The sequence below is a fragment of the Leptonychotes weddellii genome, chromosome 6 (genome assembly GCF_054177405.1).
Source record: "Leptonychotes weddellii isolate Sample4059 chromosome 6, ASM5417740v2, whole genome shotgun sequence".
Lineage (NCBI taxonomy): Eukaryota > Metazoa > Chordata > Mammalia > Carnivora > Phocidae > Leptonychotes > Leptonychotes weddellii.
The window spans coordinates 130229834-130245933 of NC_138374.1; the positions used below are offsets into that span (position 1 = coordinate 130229834).

Consider the following 16100-nt stretch of genomic DNA (forward strand, 5'->3'; position numbering starts at 1 on the left):
ATTCCAATAACCCCTTCAGTGTCCCATTCATGGGTATTTATCTTATGGAGTTTTCTAAAATGTTTGGCTATTTGTTGACTGTGTTCCTGCTAGACTATGAACTCCTTGAGAACAGGGCTTTGGGTCTCATTGATCTTTGGGACCCACACTCCATGTAACCCACACTTTGAGTGCCTTCCACATCATTTGTACAGGCTGAAACACTCCCTAAACCAGTGTTCGTGTGTCTATATAGAAAACACGGTGAGCTCTCTCAGTCACATTATAAATCTAAGCAGCTACTAAATTCAACCTTACAGTCTTTATCTCAAATTTCTACTTTTTGGCCCACTGTCGTAACCTTCACTTTTGCCTCCATCCTCAATACTAGTTGTTGCTTTCTTTCAAAGAGACCATTTTTCATCAAGACAGTAAGCTATTATCATTTAATGAGTTATGACTTCTTGATGGGTTGAGGTGCAGGCACAGAGCAGTGAGAAAGCCTCCCTCACTGGCTGAGTAACTCCGTCTGCACCCAGCCTCACAGACTCCGCCTTGGCAACACCACAGATTGCCGCATACTGTGGACCTCCAGGTTTCTCCAGAATTGCTGAAACTGTAAATGATAAATATTGTAATTCTCACCTTGCAGGGTTCTTGTGAGGATCAGAGACGAGTCTGGACAATGCCTAGTACACAACAGGTACTCAAGTGACAAGTGACAACCATTGTTGTTACAAGGTAGCCTCCGTCAGGCCACATGTGGACACACAGGTGCCCTAACCTAGTGGCCATGGTGGGATCTAAGGGATGATCAGTAAGACCTCTGCCTTCTCACTAAGCCCCTCCAGCCCTGGTGCTCACTCGCACTCTCTCTCACTCTCTCTCTCTCTCACTCTCACACACACACACACACACACACACACATGCTAGTCACCCCCACTCCCTGTATAGTGTCTGAAATTCCAACACTAGAAATTCTATCTTTTATGTTTGGAAATATTATATCTGTCCAAGAAAGGCCCCAAGGAAATGAAAATAAGTTTATGTGACAAGGTAAGCCTTCATCGCCTAATATCTAATAGAAGATTTGTAGCCAGAAGCAAACCTAGGAAATGGGGCATAGGATTAGGCCCACTATCCCATTGTTGGGATAATGGGGAGAGAGACCCAAAAATATGGAAAGAGAATCATTAGCTTTTAGACCTCAAAGAGGACAGTTGACCTTAAAAGTCCTTTAGGTCAACCTCTCATCATGTATATGAGGATGCTGAGTCCCATGGATGTGAAGGAACTTGTCCACAGTCCCAGATCCATTAACAAGAATGTGAATTCCCCGTTCAAGATCTCCTGACCTCATTTACTGCTCTTCCTATACCATGCATCTCCTGGAGACTGAGACTGAAGGCCCCAAAGGCCATTTTGCTGGGGCCCACCTTGCACCACCATCCCTATCTCTTTCTGCCCCTGCCCTGGGTGTCCTCATCCTACAAAAGTTCACATGCCCACAGCAATCTCCTTTCCTATATTATCATCATTGACAGAAAATTCCAGTAATGCAAAAAGGAAAGAAAGTTGGTAGGGAGTGGGGAAGAATGAAAAAGGGGCATCCTGCATGTACAAAGCCCTGGCAGACCCCAAGGAAATATACAGCAGCTCTCACTTTCTGATTTGAGCTATTAGCGAGAATTCCAGAAATTCAGCTGCTAACAGCAGCAGCGGAAGTCTTGTCTGCTCAGCCTCCCACATCTGCTCCCAGGCTCCAGAAGGGGGAGAGGAGCCCAGCCCGGGAGGCCTCCAAGCAGATGGTAGCTCTGCACCCTGCGGATGACTTCACTGGGGTAATTACGACTGATGAGGGTGTTGGGAAGCCTCCTTGCCGAGGATAATTAGTCAGGATAAATAAACTGAGCCCTGCTCAGAAGTCTGGGAGAGCATAAAATATTAATAGTAGTAGCTGCTGGTCATGGAGCACCTACTAAGCACAGGCATTTTACATATCTTTTTTTGGTTAATCCTCCCTACAACCCCACGAGGTGTAGGCTTTGTGACTCCCATTTTACATGGGAAAAAAAATGAAAGCCCAGAAATCACTAAAGCAACATGCCCAAGATCACACGAGCAGTAGGTAGCAGCTTAAAGATTCAAACCTTAGTCTGACCAAAGGGGGAACATAAGGATTTTCTGGGGTGCCACACACATATCATGTTGTCATGGTGGTCTAACAATGTGGGTCTCCTTAACCAACACAAATCTAGTCTCTGTTCTGTGACAGACACTAAAATGGCCCTGAGCATCCAAAGACAAATAAGACACCATCCCTCTCCCAAGGGCTCACAGTCTAGAGGAAAAAATAAAAACAAAGACATCAAGAGTAATAGAGTAATTGTACCACCAGGTGGGAGATTCCTTCACACAGGTGGGTAGTCACCTGGATGACTTTTTTAGTTTGCTTCTTTTCCAATGTCCTCAAGATCCTAAAGCACCATAAGGGTGATGGATAAATAATAAAATGTTTCTGAGATAAAGGAAGAAAGTCATAATAAATGCAGGAAAGAAAAAAGAGAAAAGGGAATTCTATATCTATGTGTGAGCACAGGAATCCCCAAACTAAGCTTAGAGGATATAAGAGGGCACTAGTCACAGCCACTCAGGCCCTGGGAGAATTGGCTACAATAACCAGGGGGTCCTGCCACAGCTCAAAAACATTTATGGCATATAAAACATAACTCAGGTCAGACATCTACCTCCCTTATTTGACAAGAGACCCTACGGCTTAACTCATGTCTTCCTACCATTAGTCTCAAAAAGTCCTCAGGTCTCCTCATTGCAATAATTTTCCCCCTGAAAAGCAAGAATGGAAGTAGAGCAATTTCATACTCTTGTCAGCTCCTAGAAAGATCTGCAAAGGTTGGATGGTCATCTTCCAGGATGGGACAGGAGGCTTCCTGCACTGAACAAGTCCAAGGATTAAATAATCTATAAGGTCCTGTTACACTCTGAGAGTCCTGTACTATGTAAGGTGATCCCAGTCAAAGAAAAAGATGACAAGAAAACAAATCAAGATTTTGCAGTTATTGGAAGATGACAAAGGACCAAAAAAGAAAAGGTCAAGAATGTAAAAAGCCAATTGCACCTGTGAATCTATTTACTGAGCACTCATCATTTACCAGTCAGCAGTTCTTAGGAGCAATGACCAGTACAGACCAGAAATATTCACCGTCAAGTCACATGCATTTTAGTGGGAGGAGATAGACAATCAGCACATAAACAAACAAAAAAATGCAATAAAGTAATTTCAGGCACCACTAAATCCCAAGAAGAAAATAAAACAGAATGATATAGAGGCATTGAGAAGCAGCCTAACCAGAAAGCTCAGGAATCCATTCTCTAAGAAGGTGACATTTGAGTTGGGTTATGACCGATGAGAAAGAGGTAGCTCAAAAAAGACTTGGGGAGAGAATATGGTCCAGGACAGAGGAAAAGTTTAAAACCAATGCTGCTTGGGTGCCTGGGTGGCTCAACCGGTTAAGCATCTGCCTTTGGCTCTGGTCATGATCTCAGCATTCCTGGATTGAGCCCCATATCAGGCTCCCTGCTCAGTGGGGAGTCTGCTTCTCCCTCTCACTCTGCCTCTCCCCATGCTTGTGCTCTCTCTCTCTCTCCCTCCCTCTTAAAAACAAAAACAAAAACAAAAACAAAACAAAACAAAAAAAAACCACTGCTGAACTAGGGAACAAGGGGGAACATGGGGAGAGAGTTAGGGGGGAGTTAAACAATAAATAGTCTTACAGGTCAAGACAAAGAGTTTTATTTTATTCCCATTACAATGGAATGCTAGAAGTGTTTAAGCAGGAGAGCGACATGATGTGACTTATGCTATAGAAAGATAATTCTGGCTGTTTTGTGCAGTTTGGATCTCAAGAATAGAGGCAGGAGGACAAATTAAAATATTACAAAGGGGATTTAGTACATTAAAAATAATCCTCAATAATAAAGCAAAGTTTATCCCATAAACATAAGGATAGTCAAACATTAAGACACCTATGAATATATCATATCACCAGTTATATATGACAAAAGGTATGAAAAGGGCATTTGATAAAACTTGAATGCATTCAAAATAAACATTTTAAGATGTGAGACTAGATGTGTTGTTTCTCAATAGGATAAAAAGATCCTATTTCCAACTAACATAACTGTTGTGTATAAAATACCAGAAGCCCTAAACAAAGATGCCCACCATTTTCATTACAGTTTATTATTTTGTTCATAAAGTTCTAGACAATTCAATAAGACATCAAAGAAAAATAAAAAGCATCCATTTGAAAAGAAGAAATTCATCATTATTGATAGTGTATTTATTCTCCTGCTGAGAATCTAACCCTTGACAGAAGCCTGTGTTCCAGGTGCTTCTGATATGCGACCTCTCTGACTCCCACAACACGTTAGGGGTGACATCTTTCTTCATGTAGGTAAAGATAAGTAGTCTTCCTCACTATTAAGCAGGGAAACTGAGATCTGAACATAAGTCTGTGATTAAGAGGTCTGTGATTACAAGGTCTGTGATTACGAGGTCTGTGTTCTCACACCATGTTGCCAAGACATAAAAAGATAAAACCAGAAGCTGTCAGCACTTTCTCTGTCCTGTGGCCCCAGAGCTGTGGAAATTTCAGTTCACCCGCAGGATCAAGGTAGGAGCTAGAGACCCCCAGCATCTCAGAAACTCTCGTGCCAGAAGAAGACAATATAGCTGGCAGTTGCTTCCTTCCCTGCAACCCATGGGCCATTCCAACTGGGAAGAGGCCCCAGAACTTCAGCTGTTCAGTATAAATAATGCTGAGGAACTTCATTTAAGTGTGAGTCTTGGCCCTTCCAGGAAATATTTAAATTTTAAAGGAAGAACATTTTTTTACCCCGATGAATCTATAATCGGTTGAGTTGTGTGAACAATATTGTAATGGGGGGGTGGGGGGGGAGGAGGTAGGTCTCTGGGGTCTTTGTAGTTTCTATTGCCTCCTCCATGTGGCTGCCAAAGTCACTTCCCTTCTACACTAGAAGAGGGTATAACCTTGGCCCCCATCTTTGGAAGTGTGCCAACCCTGCCCAGAAGTCACACGTTGCTGCATAAGGTGACTCGAAGAAAGAGCCCAGGCCCTTGAGCTATGACTGCACAACCTGATTGGTCTCTTCAGACCCTGCGGAGGCTCGACCCAACACCCAGGGATGCTAAGAGTTGTCCTAAACCAAGGAACTCTGCTGCCCAAAGCTCCAAGTTCCTGCCAGGACCACAGAACTTTCTCTTTCCGTTTCTGATGGCATCAAAGTAAAGTATATCTCTTGCCATTTTCAAATGAAAACCTCAAATTAAGGAAGTGAGGCCTATTGAATGGACTGGCAGCTCTACATTTTCCTCATTTCTCATGAAATGCCAGTGTCAGGGGCAACAGGCATTCCACCAGCTGCCTCCTATCTGCCTGAATCCAAAGTTGGCAGTCCAAACAGGCCTCTTCCCAGTGCCAGTCACTTTGAAGCTTTTCAATTTCTTTTGGATGTTTTCTTTCCTCCCACCCTGAACAACACAATACCCACCTGCAGGCAGCTGCTTGGCCCTTCTTCCATTTCAGCCCTCCAGCATGTAGCAGGTGTGAAACTTGGATATGGTAAAAAGGAGATGGGAGGGACAGATAGGGCATGGGGAGGGAGAGGAGGAGTATCTGGAGAAGGGCCAAGAGGGCACCAACAGAAGGCTCTGAATCCACAGGGTGGTGGCACGTGGCACCAGCTGTATCTTAGAAGCACAGGTTGTAGAAGTTTCTCCGTCGTAGCCTAAAGCACCTGTTGCTGTACCATGAGGGCCAAGCTGTTGCCAGTTGCCTCGATTCATATTCCAATCAAGCCGCTGAGCACTGAGGAATGTGGTACTTCACCCTCCTGGAACCTAAGGAAATCTGCCCTCAAGGAGGGCTCCCATTTCCTCCTAAACAAATCTTGCTGGGCACCCTGGAAGGAAGGCCCGCAGCGCCTGAGCAGCTCCTTTCCACCCCATCCAGTACCTCGGACAGCTCCCTGCCGCCATGCAGCCCATCCCTTTCAGATTTCCATCAAAACTAGGCAGTTTCCTTCTCTTGGAGTCCAGTCACATAAACAATAAAGACAGAAAGACTTTAAAAAATAAATTTGGGGCCACCTAATCCACAGGCACGTTGGTTATTCTGCAGAAAAAGTCTCTTTAAACATGGCTCCCACATCCCCTCAAGCTGCCCTGTTTATCATTTATGACAAGATATTTATTAGCAGCAGAGCAGTAAACGGTGAGTGAACATCTGAAAACAGGGCTACAAAATCCTGTAAATCATAACTCTGTGCAGGCAGCCAGCAGCACTGGGACAAGCCCTCTCACCCTGGCTCTGGAAACCATGGCAGACCTCCATCTGTACTGGAGTCATTTACCCTGCTCAGGTGCTGCGTGATATGATGTGGATGGCTTTTTCCTAGGTGGATTCACTTTGTCTCCTCCTCACTTTGTTTGCAGAGACCCTACTCTGAGTCAGATGCTGCACTCAGGGTCAGGACCTGAAAATGGCCCCAGCTTTCCAGGAGCTAATAAACCATAAGCAAGAGGCAGAGAGCCAATACCATAGTTGTATCCTTTGCTCTCAGAGGGACCCAGTCCCTGCTTCTTTCTGTCTCCCATCAACCAGCATGCCCCCTTCATCAGCATGGGCAATTGGGCCCACCACTGCAGCTGCTTCTGGTCTCCCATGTTGCTCCAGGCTTGGTACGGCAGTGTCACTCATGTCTCGCATGCCATGTCCCATGCCTCATGCACCCCAACCCCCACACTGCCGCACCCACTCAGTCTCACTGAGCTGCTATGCATACACACTGGCTGGCCCACAGGCTTCTGCTATAGGCAGGCAGGGAGGGAAGGTGTGCCGCTGGCTCACACCATAACCACCTATGTCATGGGCTCTGGCTTCCCCAGCAGCTGCCCACAGGGGCAGGTAACATAGCCTGAGAATACAAAGGAATTAAGGCCTCATGGGGGGACTTTGGCTTATCAGAGCAGGAAGATAAGAAGGAGACAGTGGATCGATTCTTCTCCTTTCCTCCTCCCAACAGACTACTATCAGACTCAGTATTTCTTTATTATTATTATTACTACAAGATTTTATTTATTTATTTATTATTTATTTAAGAGAGGCAAGGGGAGGGGCAGGGGGAGGGAGGAGGACAAGCAGACTCCTCGCTGAGCACAGAGCCTGACACGGGGCTCAATCCCAGGACCCTGAGATCATGATCTGAGCCAAAATCAGAGTCAGATGCTCAACTGACTGAGCCACTCAGGCACCTCAGAATTGCCTCCAGGGGCCTCTCATTTGATGGATCAATAGTAATCCTTCTTGGTTAAACTGCAGCCAGTTTGTTAACACTCCTCCCCATATTTGCTTTCCCTTCCTACTTGCGTTATTTCACTTTCCCCTCACTCTAACTTCCCTGGCGTTGCATTCCTGTGCCCCTGTGAGCATTAGCTCATAAGGTTTGCCTCAGGCCAGAGCCTGAGCCTAGGGAACTCAGGCCAAGATCCTTTTCAATCATAAATGACCAAAAATAACTTCCTGACAACCTCCTAGCTACCCTGTTCAGCCTGTCTCCACAAAGCCTGCTTCAGACTTTGCCTCAGAGCCAGCTCCCTGCTACAGGGCGGAGGAAACCAGGAACTTTTTAAATGGAGTCACAATGGAAGGTGAAGAAAGTTTACTCTCTAATAAATAGAGTAAAAGCCTTTATCAGCCTGGTAGGCCAGGCTCCTCTGTCCCAACCCAGGAAAGCTAGCTTATGACTTATACACTATCTTAAGTTCTCAGAGAGGATGATGGTGTGTGTGGGGGGAGAAGGCAGAGAAGCTATAAGGTTCACTTCAATTTAGAGCACCATGAGAAGCCACTTCCCAGCTGGCCTCTGATGGAGCAGTGCTTGCATTAGTGGGTGCTTATGACACGTTTGGCCCTTTACTGAAGATACAACAGTAAGATTGTTCCAGATTTTTAGGAGCTTCCATTTCAGTAGAGTGCATCAGACTTCAAAATTAGCTATCCTTTGCATATACCCCTTAAACCTTATCAAAACTGATTCAGGGGGCACCTGGATGGCTCAGTCGTTAAGCATCTGCCTTCGGCTCAGGTCCTGATCCCAGGGTCCTGGGATCGAGCCCCGCATCGGGCTTCCTGCTCTGCGGGAAGCCTGCTTCTCCCTCTTCCACTCCCCCTGCTTGTGTTCCCTCTCTCTCTGTCTCTCTCTGTCAAATAAATAAATAAAATCTTTAAAAAAAAAAAACTGATTCAGACCCATAGTCTCATCAAGCTCCTCTTGTGATAAATGGCATGCTCTTGCAATACAATGGTCCAAGACACAAGGTGAAGAGTTAGTCCACAAAATGGCCCATTGACTGAGGTAAGGTGAAGGCCAATTTGCAATATGAACCTATTTTTAAAACCTGTATTCTGTGCTTACTATATACCAGCCCTCTAGAGGCTAAAAAAATACCATGATAAATAAGACCGAGATCCTGACTTCAAAAAGTTTAAGTCTGGGTGGCTCAGTTGGTTAAGCATCTGCCTTCAGCTCAGGTCATGATTCCAGGGTCCTGGGATCGAGCCCTACAACGGGCTCCCTGCTCTTTAAAAAAAAGTTTAAGTCTGTTCCAGGACACCAACACATTCAGTGTTAATATGATATGTTATCATAATGGAGATGCAGGTTAGGAGTAAAAAGGAGGCTATCTGGTCTAGTCAGGAATGCTGAGCTAAGTCTTGAGGGATAGATATATAAGAGGCAGTCTGATAAGTGGTGATACAGGACAAAGGAATGGTATATGAAAAGGCTTGGAAGAAGAACCTGAAAAGCAGAAGGGCGAGGAAGGAGAGCTGCGGAAAGAACTGGAAACAGCATGTACACACGCCTCCCCCAGAGTGGCTCCCCGTTCCCAGCCTCGGCGCAGGATCCCGGCCTGCATGTTTGGCGGGTGGAGAAACTGAAGCCAGTGCCCATAGCACGTGAGAACCAGGGCGTCTTCTTCTCGGGGGACTCCTACCTCGTGCTGTACAATGGTCCGGAGGAGCTCTCCCACCTGCACCTGTGGATAGGCCAGCAGTCCTCCCGGGATGAGCAGGGGGCCTGCGCTGTGCTGGCCGTGCATCTCAACACCCTGCTTGGGGAGCGACCCGTGCAGCACCGAGAGGTGCAGGGCAATGAGTCCGACCTCTTCATGAGCTACTTCCCACGTGGCCTCAAGTACCAGGAAGGCGGAGTGGAGTCCGCATTTCACAAGACCTCCCCAGGGGCCGCTCCAGCTGCCATCAAGAAACTGTACCAGGTGAAGGGGAAGAAGAACATCCGGGCCACTGAGCGGGCACTGAGCTGGGACAGCTTCAACACCGGGGACTGCTTCATCCTGGACCTGGGCCAGAACATCTTCGCCTGGTGTGGTGGAAAGTCCAACATCCTGGAGCGCAACAAGGCCCGGGACCTGGCCCTGGCCATCCGGGACAGTGAGCGGCAGGGCAAGGCCCAGGTGGAGATTGTCACAGATGGGGAAGAGCCCGCCGAGATGATCCAGGTCCTGGGCCCCAAGCCAGCTCTGAAGGAGGGCAACCCCGAGGAAGACCTCACAGCTGACCGGACAAATGCCCAGGCCGCGGCTCTGTATAAGGTCTCTGATGCCACCGGATAGATGAACCTGACCAGGGTGGCCGACTCCAGTCCCTTTGCCCTTGAGCTGCTGCTGTCAGATGACTGCTTCGTGCTGGACAACGGGCTCTGTGGCAAGATCTACATCTGGAAGGGGCGAAAAGCTAACGAGAAGGAGCGGCAGGCGGCTCTCCAAGTGGCCGAGGACTTCATCTCCCGCATGCGATATGCCCCCAACACTCAGGTGGAGATTCTGCCCCAGGGCCGGGAGAGCCCCATCTTCAAGCAATTCTTCAAGGACTGGGAATGAGGGGGGGTGCCCCCCGACTCCTGCCCGCTTTCTTCTCCTCTGGCTGCCTGGCCCCTGTGGAGGTGGCCCCAAGGCTGTTCAATAAAGGAGACAAGTGCTTTCCTCGCAAAAAAAAAAAAAAAAAAAGAAAGGCTTGGAAGAATTAAGCCATTCCAGAATCTCCTACCAAACATTGCTCCCAATGTTCCCCATTCAGGAGCCCCTTGCTGTGGCTGCCAGTGTTCCTACTACCCTACCAGCAGTCACACCCTACAATGACATCATCTGCCAAATCTATTAGGGACACCACTTACCTCTGGCCATTTCTCCCAAAGCTCTCATGAGTATTTACTTGTACATGGAACAGTGGAAGGACGGGCCAGGCAGATACGTAGGCAGCCTCCCACATTCCCATCTGAAACACTGGCTCTTCTAGGCAGTGACTGCCAGGCTTGGGGGGGTGGGCAGGGACAGGGCAAGATATTGGAGCATGTGAAGTATAAAAAGAAAAATCTGAGGGGGTTTACTAGGAAGGCCATGAGGGACTTTCTGGGAAGACAGAAAGTTCTATATTGCAATAAGGATGGGGGCTACAGGGGCATATAGATCTGTCACAATTGAACTGATAAAATTTATGCATTTTAATGTATAAAAATGTTATAACTGTAAAAGAATAATAAAATGGAGTGTAAGTTGATGAGTAGGTAGAAGGATGGATGAAACAAGGGTGGCAAAATGTTGATAATTTTGGACACTGGATGCTGGGCACATATACCATTTTGTTTACTGCGTGTATGTCAAGACTGTATTTTCTGTCATGTGTGGCCACTGACGTCTGTTCTGTTGGCTTAGTGCTTACTTAGCTAGTGATTTGACAGAGATGTCCTTAAACACCTGAGGCAAAAAAGTAAAGTAAAAAAAAAAAAAAATTGTCTGCAGGGCATCTGAGTGGCTCAGTCAGTTAAATGTCCAGCTCTTGATCTCACCTCAGGTCATGATCTCAGAGTCATTGAGACTGAGCCCCACATTGGGATCCGTGCTCAATGCGGAGTCTGCTTGAGATTCTCTCCCACTCCCTCTGCTCCTACCACCCCCCACTCATGTGTGTGTATGCATGCTCACCCTCTCTCTCAAATAAATAAATAAATAAATAAATAAATATTTAAAAAAAAATTATCCTGATTTTTGCATTTTGGCTGTGTGTTACTCCTTCTGTACTTAGCCAGGCGTTTACAACTCTACCTTAGCCTTCTCTTCCTAGAGGATGGAATCTAAAGTTTACCCAGAGGTGGAAGCTTAGGTCTTCTCAGGTCTTTTCTGAGCATGTGTCCATCCCTGGGCATGCATGTGGCCTTCTAGGTGCCCTGGCAGATGGGAGCTTTTCAAAACCCTTATTCTGTATCTCCTTCCCAGCCTTTTCCTTTCTGGGATTTCCTGTCTGTCCCTGCCTGTCCTCACTGTCCTCTCTTGCAGCAGGTGGCTGCAGCTAGTATATTTGCCTTTCAGTGCCTTAAAAAAACCCCATCCAGGGAAGCTGCTTCAGCCCTGAGAAAGCTTGAAAGAAGGAGAAGCAAAAGCAAGCCATTCAGCCTGTCTTCAGGAAGCTGTCAAAACACACACCACACCCCTTTGAAAATAAGGTCCACAGGGGCACCCAGATGGCACAGTCGGTTGAGTGTCCAACTCTTACTTTCAGCTCAGGTCATGATCTCAGAATCATGAGACTGAGCCCTGTGTTGGGCTCTGCACTCAGCAGGGATCCTGCTTGAGATTCTCCCTCCCTCTCCCTCTGCCCCTCCTGCTCATGCACTCTCTCTCTCTCTAAAATAAATAAATCTTTAAAGAAAGAAAAGAAGGTCTGCATTGCTCCCTCTAGTACAGCAGCCCAGTTGAGGAGTGGGGGTTGGGAAGTGGTTAACTTAACACAACGCAGTGCTCTCTTCCTGAAATTCAGCAGCTTCTTTCTTCATTAAGCACTCCCCTAGTCATTGTAAGTTTTTTATTAGGGTTCCATAGTTCTGCAAAAATTGATCCTGACAGTTTTTGCCTGCTTAACTATTGCTTTAGTCAAGAAACAATGTTTGAGTTCCCCATTCTGTCATTTTTTATGATGTCACTCCTGTTTATTCTGTAGGTGTTTCCATTTTTCCATGATAAAAAGTTTTTTTGTAAAACCTTCAGGTAACTGATGAATTATAACCACTTCCCCTCATCCAAGCTATCAAAACTCACTAGTTTAAATGAATTCTGGCTTTCTCTTTTTTGGTTTGAGCAACTTTTAACTCACTGTCCCACTGTGATTGTTTGGGGTTAATGAACCCTAGAACCACCAGTCATCAGTGCCCCCCACCAAGTCTCCAGGCACCTCATGTTATTCCCTGGGTGGCCCAGGACACCCTAGGTCAGCCAGCTCTGCCGGCTCACCTACAGCTCCAGAGGATGGGAAGTGACCAGGCATTACACAGAGCACACACACCAGGGCTGACATCTGGGGCCGGTTTTCTTCCCTCCCAATGCTGAGCACCCCAGATTCAGACTTTCTTCTCTTGTGAGAAGCAGCACACAAGAGGAAAATGAGGGAATGGTCCTACGGTAGTAGTAGTCCCAAGGACTATTCCTTGCTAAACAGGGTTTAGTTTTGTTGTCATTTTGTTTTGGTTTTCATCGGTGTGAATGTTACTCACTCCCACTTCCCAGAATCCCCACCAGACCCTTGGCAGATAGGCACTGAAGGGATCAGGCATTTCTCTTCTCGAACACCCTCAGAAGAAATCTTTTCTAACAGCCACAAACACTGCTAAGCAGCTGAGTACTTTTGAATGCTTTCTCAAATTTTCTTTCTTTCTTTTTCATTTAACCATTATAGGGGCTGTTTCCGGCCACCTAGAGGGAACTCAGGAACAAACAGCTCTCCATGTGCTTGTTTTTCCTAAGCCAGATGCACATAGCACCTGGCAGCTGAGTGAATTGGGGGAAACAGCTTCTCGTCACACCTCTCTGCACTCCGCAGCCCAGGGAATCATGAGGGATTTCAGAAATGGTGGCAAGGAGCTTGGCTTGGCCACCTCTTCCTTTTCATGGAACTATGAGGAATGTGAAACGCTGCCATACTTCTCCTTTTGTACAGCTTCTTGGTTTCGTCTCAGAACAAGAAGGGAGCATATTCCTTCTCACTTGTTAATTAATGTATAACTCTATATATCATGCGACTCCGTGCCCAAAAGAAACTTCAATGCCGTCCCATTGCCAGCAAATTCAACCCAGCATCTTTTCAGGTCTCAAACAAGCTGAACCTGACCTATTTTTCTAATTGCATTTCACGTTGTGGAGGGCGTTGTGATCCAGACAAAATCAAACATCGTTCATTTTCTGAACTTGCCCTTCATTATTCCTCCTGAGCAGTTTTGCTTGTGTCAGCCCCTCCGCCTCAGGTACCCTCAGGTACTCTCTGTGCCTACTGCGCATCTGGCCATCCTTCTGGAGGCGGCGCTAACACCAACCAAGCCGAGCTCACCTCCGCCCGACCTCCACAGCACTCTGGGGTGGGCGTGGGGGCTGCTCGCTTACTCACTTCCACATCCCGTTTCACAGAGCAGTTACTGAGCCATCTGTCTGATCTCTCACTGTGTTAGAAGTTTCTCCCAGTTAGGGAAGGTGGTAGAGCCCCTTTCGTTAGTGACATCACCTCGTATGGACTAGGCCCTCAAAACTGTTCTCGCAAATGAATAAATGTTCAGTGAAAGGAAAACGAACGAGCATGTCCCCCGTCTCTCTTGGGCATCCAGCAGCCCCCCGAAGTAAAACAACACCAACATCTGCCTCCTTGCAGTATTCTATTTAGTGCCTGCGAAGCTGCTGACTTTACTTCCCTATCGAAGTCCTGACCAGCCAGTGTAGTGCTCATGGAATTGACTGATCAATGCCTAAGGGACTAGAAAAACTCCTTTCCGGATGCACTGCCTCCTCTCTTGCTAATTATCTTCAGTGTCTCCTGAACAAATTGCTCCCTAATCAGTAACTTCATCCTCTGCAGGGAGGGAGACTGGGTCTACCTTAAGATGTCTGAAAACCAGCTCTGTCCTCTCCCACCTCCACCAGGGACGGGGTGGGGGGTGGGGGGCAGACAACAGCCCCGAGCATGGGGCCTCAACACGACGTGGGCTGGGCACACAGAAAGGAAAGCTTCAAGAGCCCACAGGGGGCCTTGAGACTATCCAGCCCAATGCTCTTCTTGTAGGCACCAGGAAAATGAAGGTGGAGGCTAGGGGTGGAAGGGCCCTTGTCCAAGGTCATGTGGCTCCCTAAGGGTGGAAATGGGACCAACCAGCACCCTGGAGTCCTGACTCCTGGGACTGCTCTTGCCAGTCACTATGCTAGCATTCTCCCAAATCCACGTGGCACACAAATCACCCAGCATTTTTGTTAAGAAGGAAGAATCATCAAAACTTTGTTACCGTGGAGTTATGGATGATAGAGATTGCAGGCTGAAAAGTGACTGAGGTTTCATGCTTAGGGGACTGGAAAAGAAGAGGGCTTTAAACACAGAACAGGAAACCACAGGCTGACGCTGAATTGCGGAGGGGAGCAGAGAGGAGCTCAGGGTTGGGCACATTGACAGTTGCCAAACTAGCCCCAAGCTGGACAGTGCAGGCAACCCAGAAGGGCAGCAAAATGTTTTATGATCTAATTGTTAAAAACTAGACGAGGGTATGCCATGCCAGTGGCTTGAAGTGGAGCATTCCTGACATTAGGAGGAGAAGAGACGTGTGTGCTTACTGAATGATTAGCAAAGGCTTCTTGGAGGAGGAAGCAATGCTTGAGCGAGACCTTGAAGGAAGACCACATTTCAGGAGGTTTCAGGGGTGTGGCAAGAGTGAGGGGCTGCAGCATTTGGCATCTGGGATAAGCCATCACCAACCAGCAGTCAGGGAGACTTGAGAAAAATGTTAGAGTGCTTCTCTTCCAATTGTCTCATCCCTCCCCTCCTCATGGTACTGCTTACACATCCCTGCACACCGGCTTTCCCCACCCACGTCACCCAGTGCCTGCTCTCAACAATGCCCCACTTCCACCTTTCTTGCCCTAGACAACGCCCGTATTTCCAACTTTCTTAGTCCTTCTCCCACATAAACCAGACCCACTCCACTTCTGATCACCACCTGGCCTTTCCAAATGGCTGGCTGATAAAACTAATACCAATGTGTCAATGGTAGAGAGTAACTCAATATTCCAATAATAACTAGTTAACAGTTACTGAGGGCTTCCTATGTGCCAGGACCTGTGCCAAACAAAGGACATACAGGATCTAATTTAGAACTCACAATTTAGAACTGACTGAATGGCTCAGTCAGTTAAGTGTCCAACTCTTGATTTCAGCTCAGGCCATGACCTCAGGGTCATGAGATCAAGCCCTGTGTCAGGCTCCGTGCTGGGTGTGGAGCCTGCTTGGGATTCTCTCTCTCTCCCTCTGCCCCACCACCTCTCTCTCTAAAAAAAAAAAAGAAGAAGAAAAGAAAGAACTCACAATTTAGTACTTATAATAGATATTATTATTATTGCTGTTAAACAGAAGAATAAATCAGGAGTTATAGCCCAAAGAATGCCCCAATCAAAGATGCCCACATCCCAATCCCCAGCACATATGAACCTGCCACCTTGCCTGGCAGAAAGGACTTTGCATATGTGATTAGGTATCTTGGGATGGGGGGATTATCTTGGGTTTGTTGAGGGGGCCCAGGGTAATCACAAGTGTCCTTACAAGAATGAGGTAGAAACATCCAAGTCAGGGAGGAGATGTATTGGTAGAAACAGGGGCTGGAATAGTGTACCTTGAAGGTGGAGGAAGGGGCCATGAGCCAAAGAATGCAGGCAGCCCTAGACACTGAAAAGGCAAGGGATTTGCTTCTCTTTGAACACCAGAAGGATCGAAGCCCCACTGACACCCTGATTTGGCCCCATCAGCCCCATTTCAGACTTCTGCCCTCCAGACTCTAATGATAATAAATTTGCATAATTTTAAGCTACTAGGTGTGTACAAATTTGTTACAGCAGCAACAGAAAACCGATACACTGAATTTAAACAACATTCGCAACTTGAACAGAAATCTTTACTATCTTAACTCAGTGGCATTTCTTCCAA

General features: G+C 46.9%; 1 protein-coding gene and 1 pseudogene across 1 annotated transcript; both read left to right on the forward strand.

Annotated features, from left to right (window-relative positions):
- Positions 1–8869: 8869 nt before the first annotated feature.
- Positions 8870–10083, forward strand: LOC102727839 (macrophage-capping protein). The gene has a single exon (XM_006741988.3). It carries the CDS (start codon positions 8933–8935, stop codon positions 9713–9715), a length of 783 nt encoding a protein of 260 aa, XP_006742051.2. The 5' UTR covers positions 8870–8932; the 3' UTR covers positions 9716–10083.
- On the forward strand, positions 9716–10083 carry LOC145722370 (macrophage-capping protein pseudogene; annotated as a pseudogene).
- Positions 10084–16100: the final 6017 nt, after the last annotated feature.

Excerpts from the sequence above, each read along its gene's own strand:
- LOC102727839 (XM_006741988.3), top strand. The coding sequence starts at position 8,933 with ATGTACACACGCCTCCCCCAGAGTGGCTCCCCGTTCCCAGCCTCGGCG.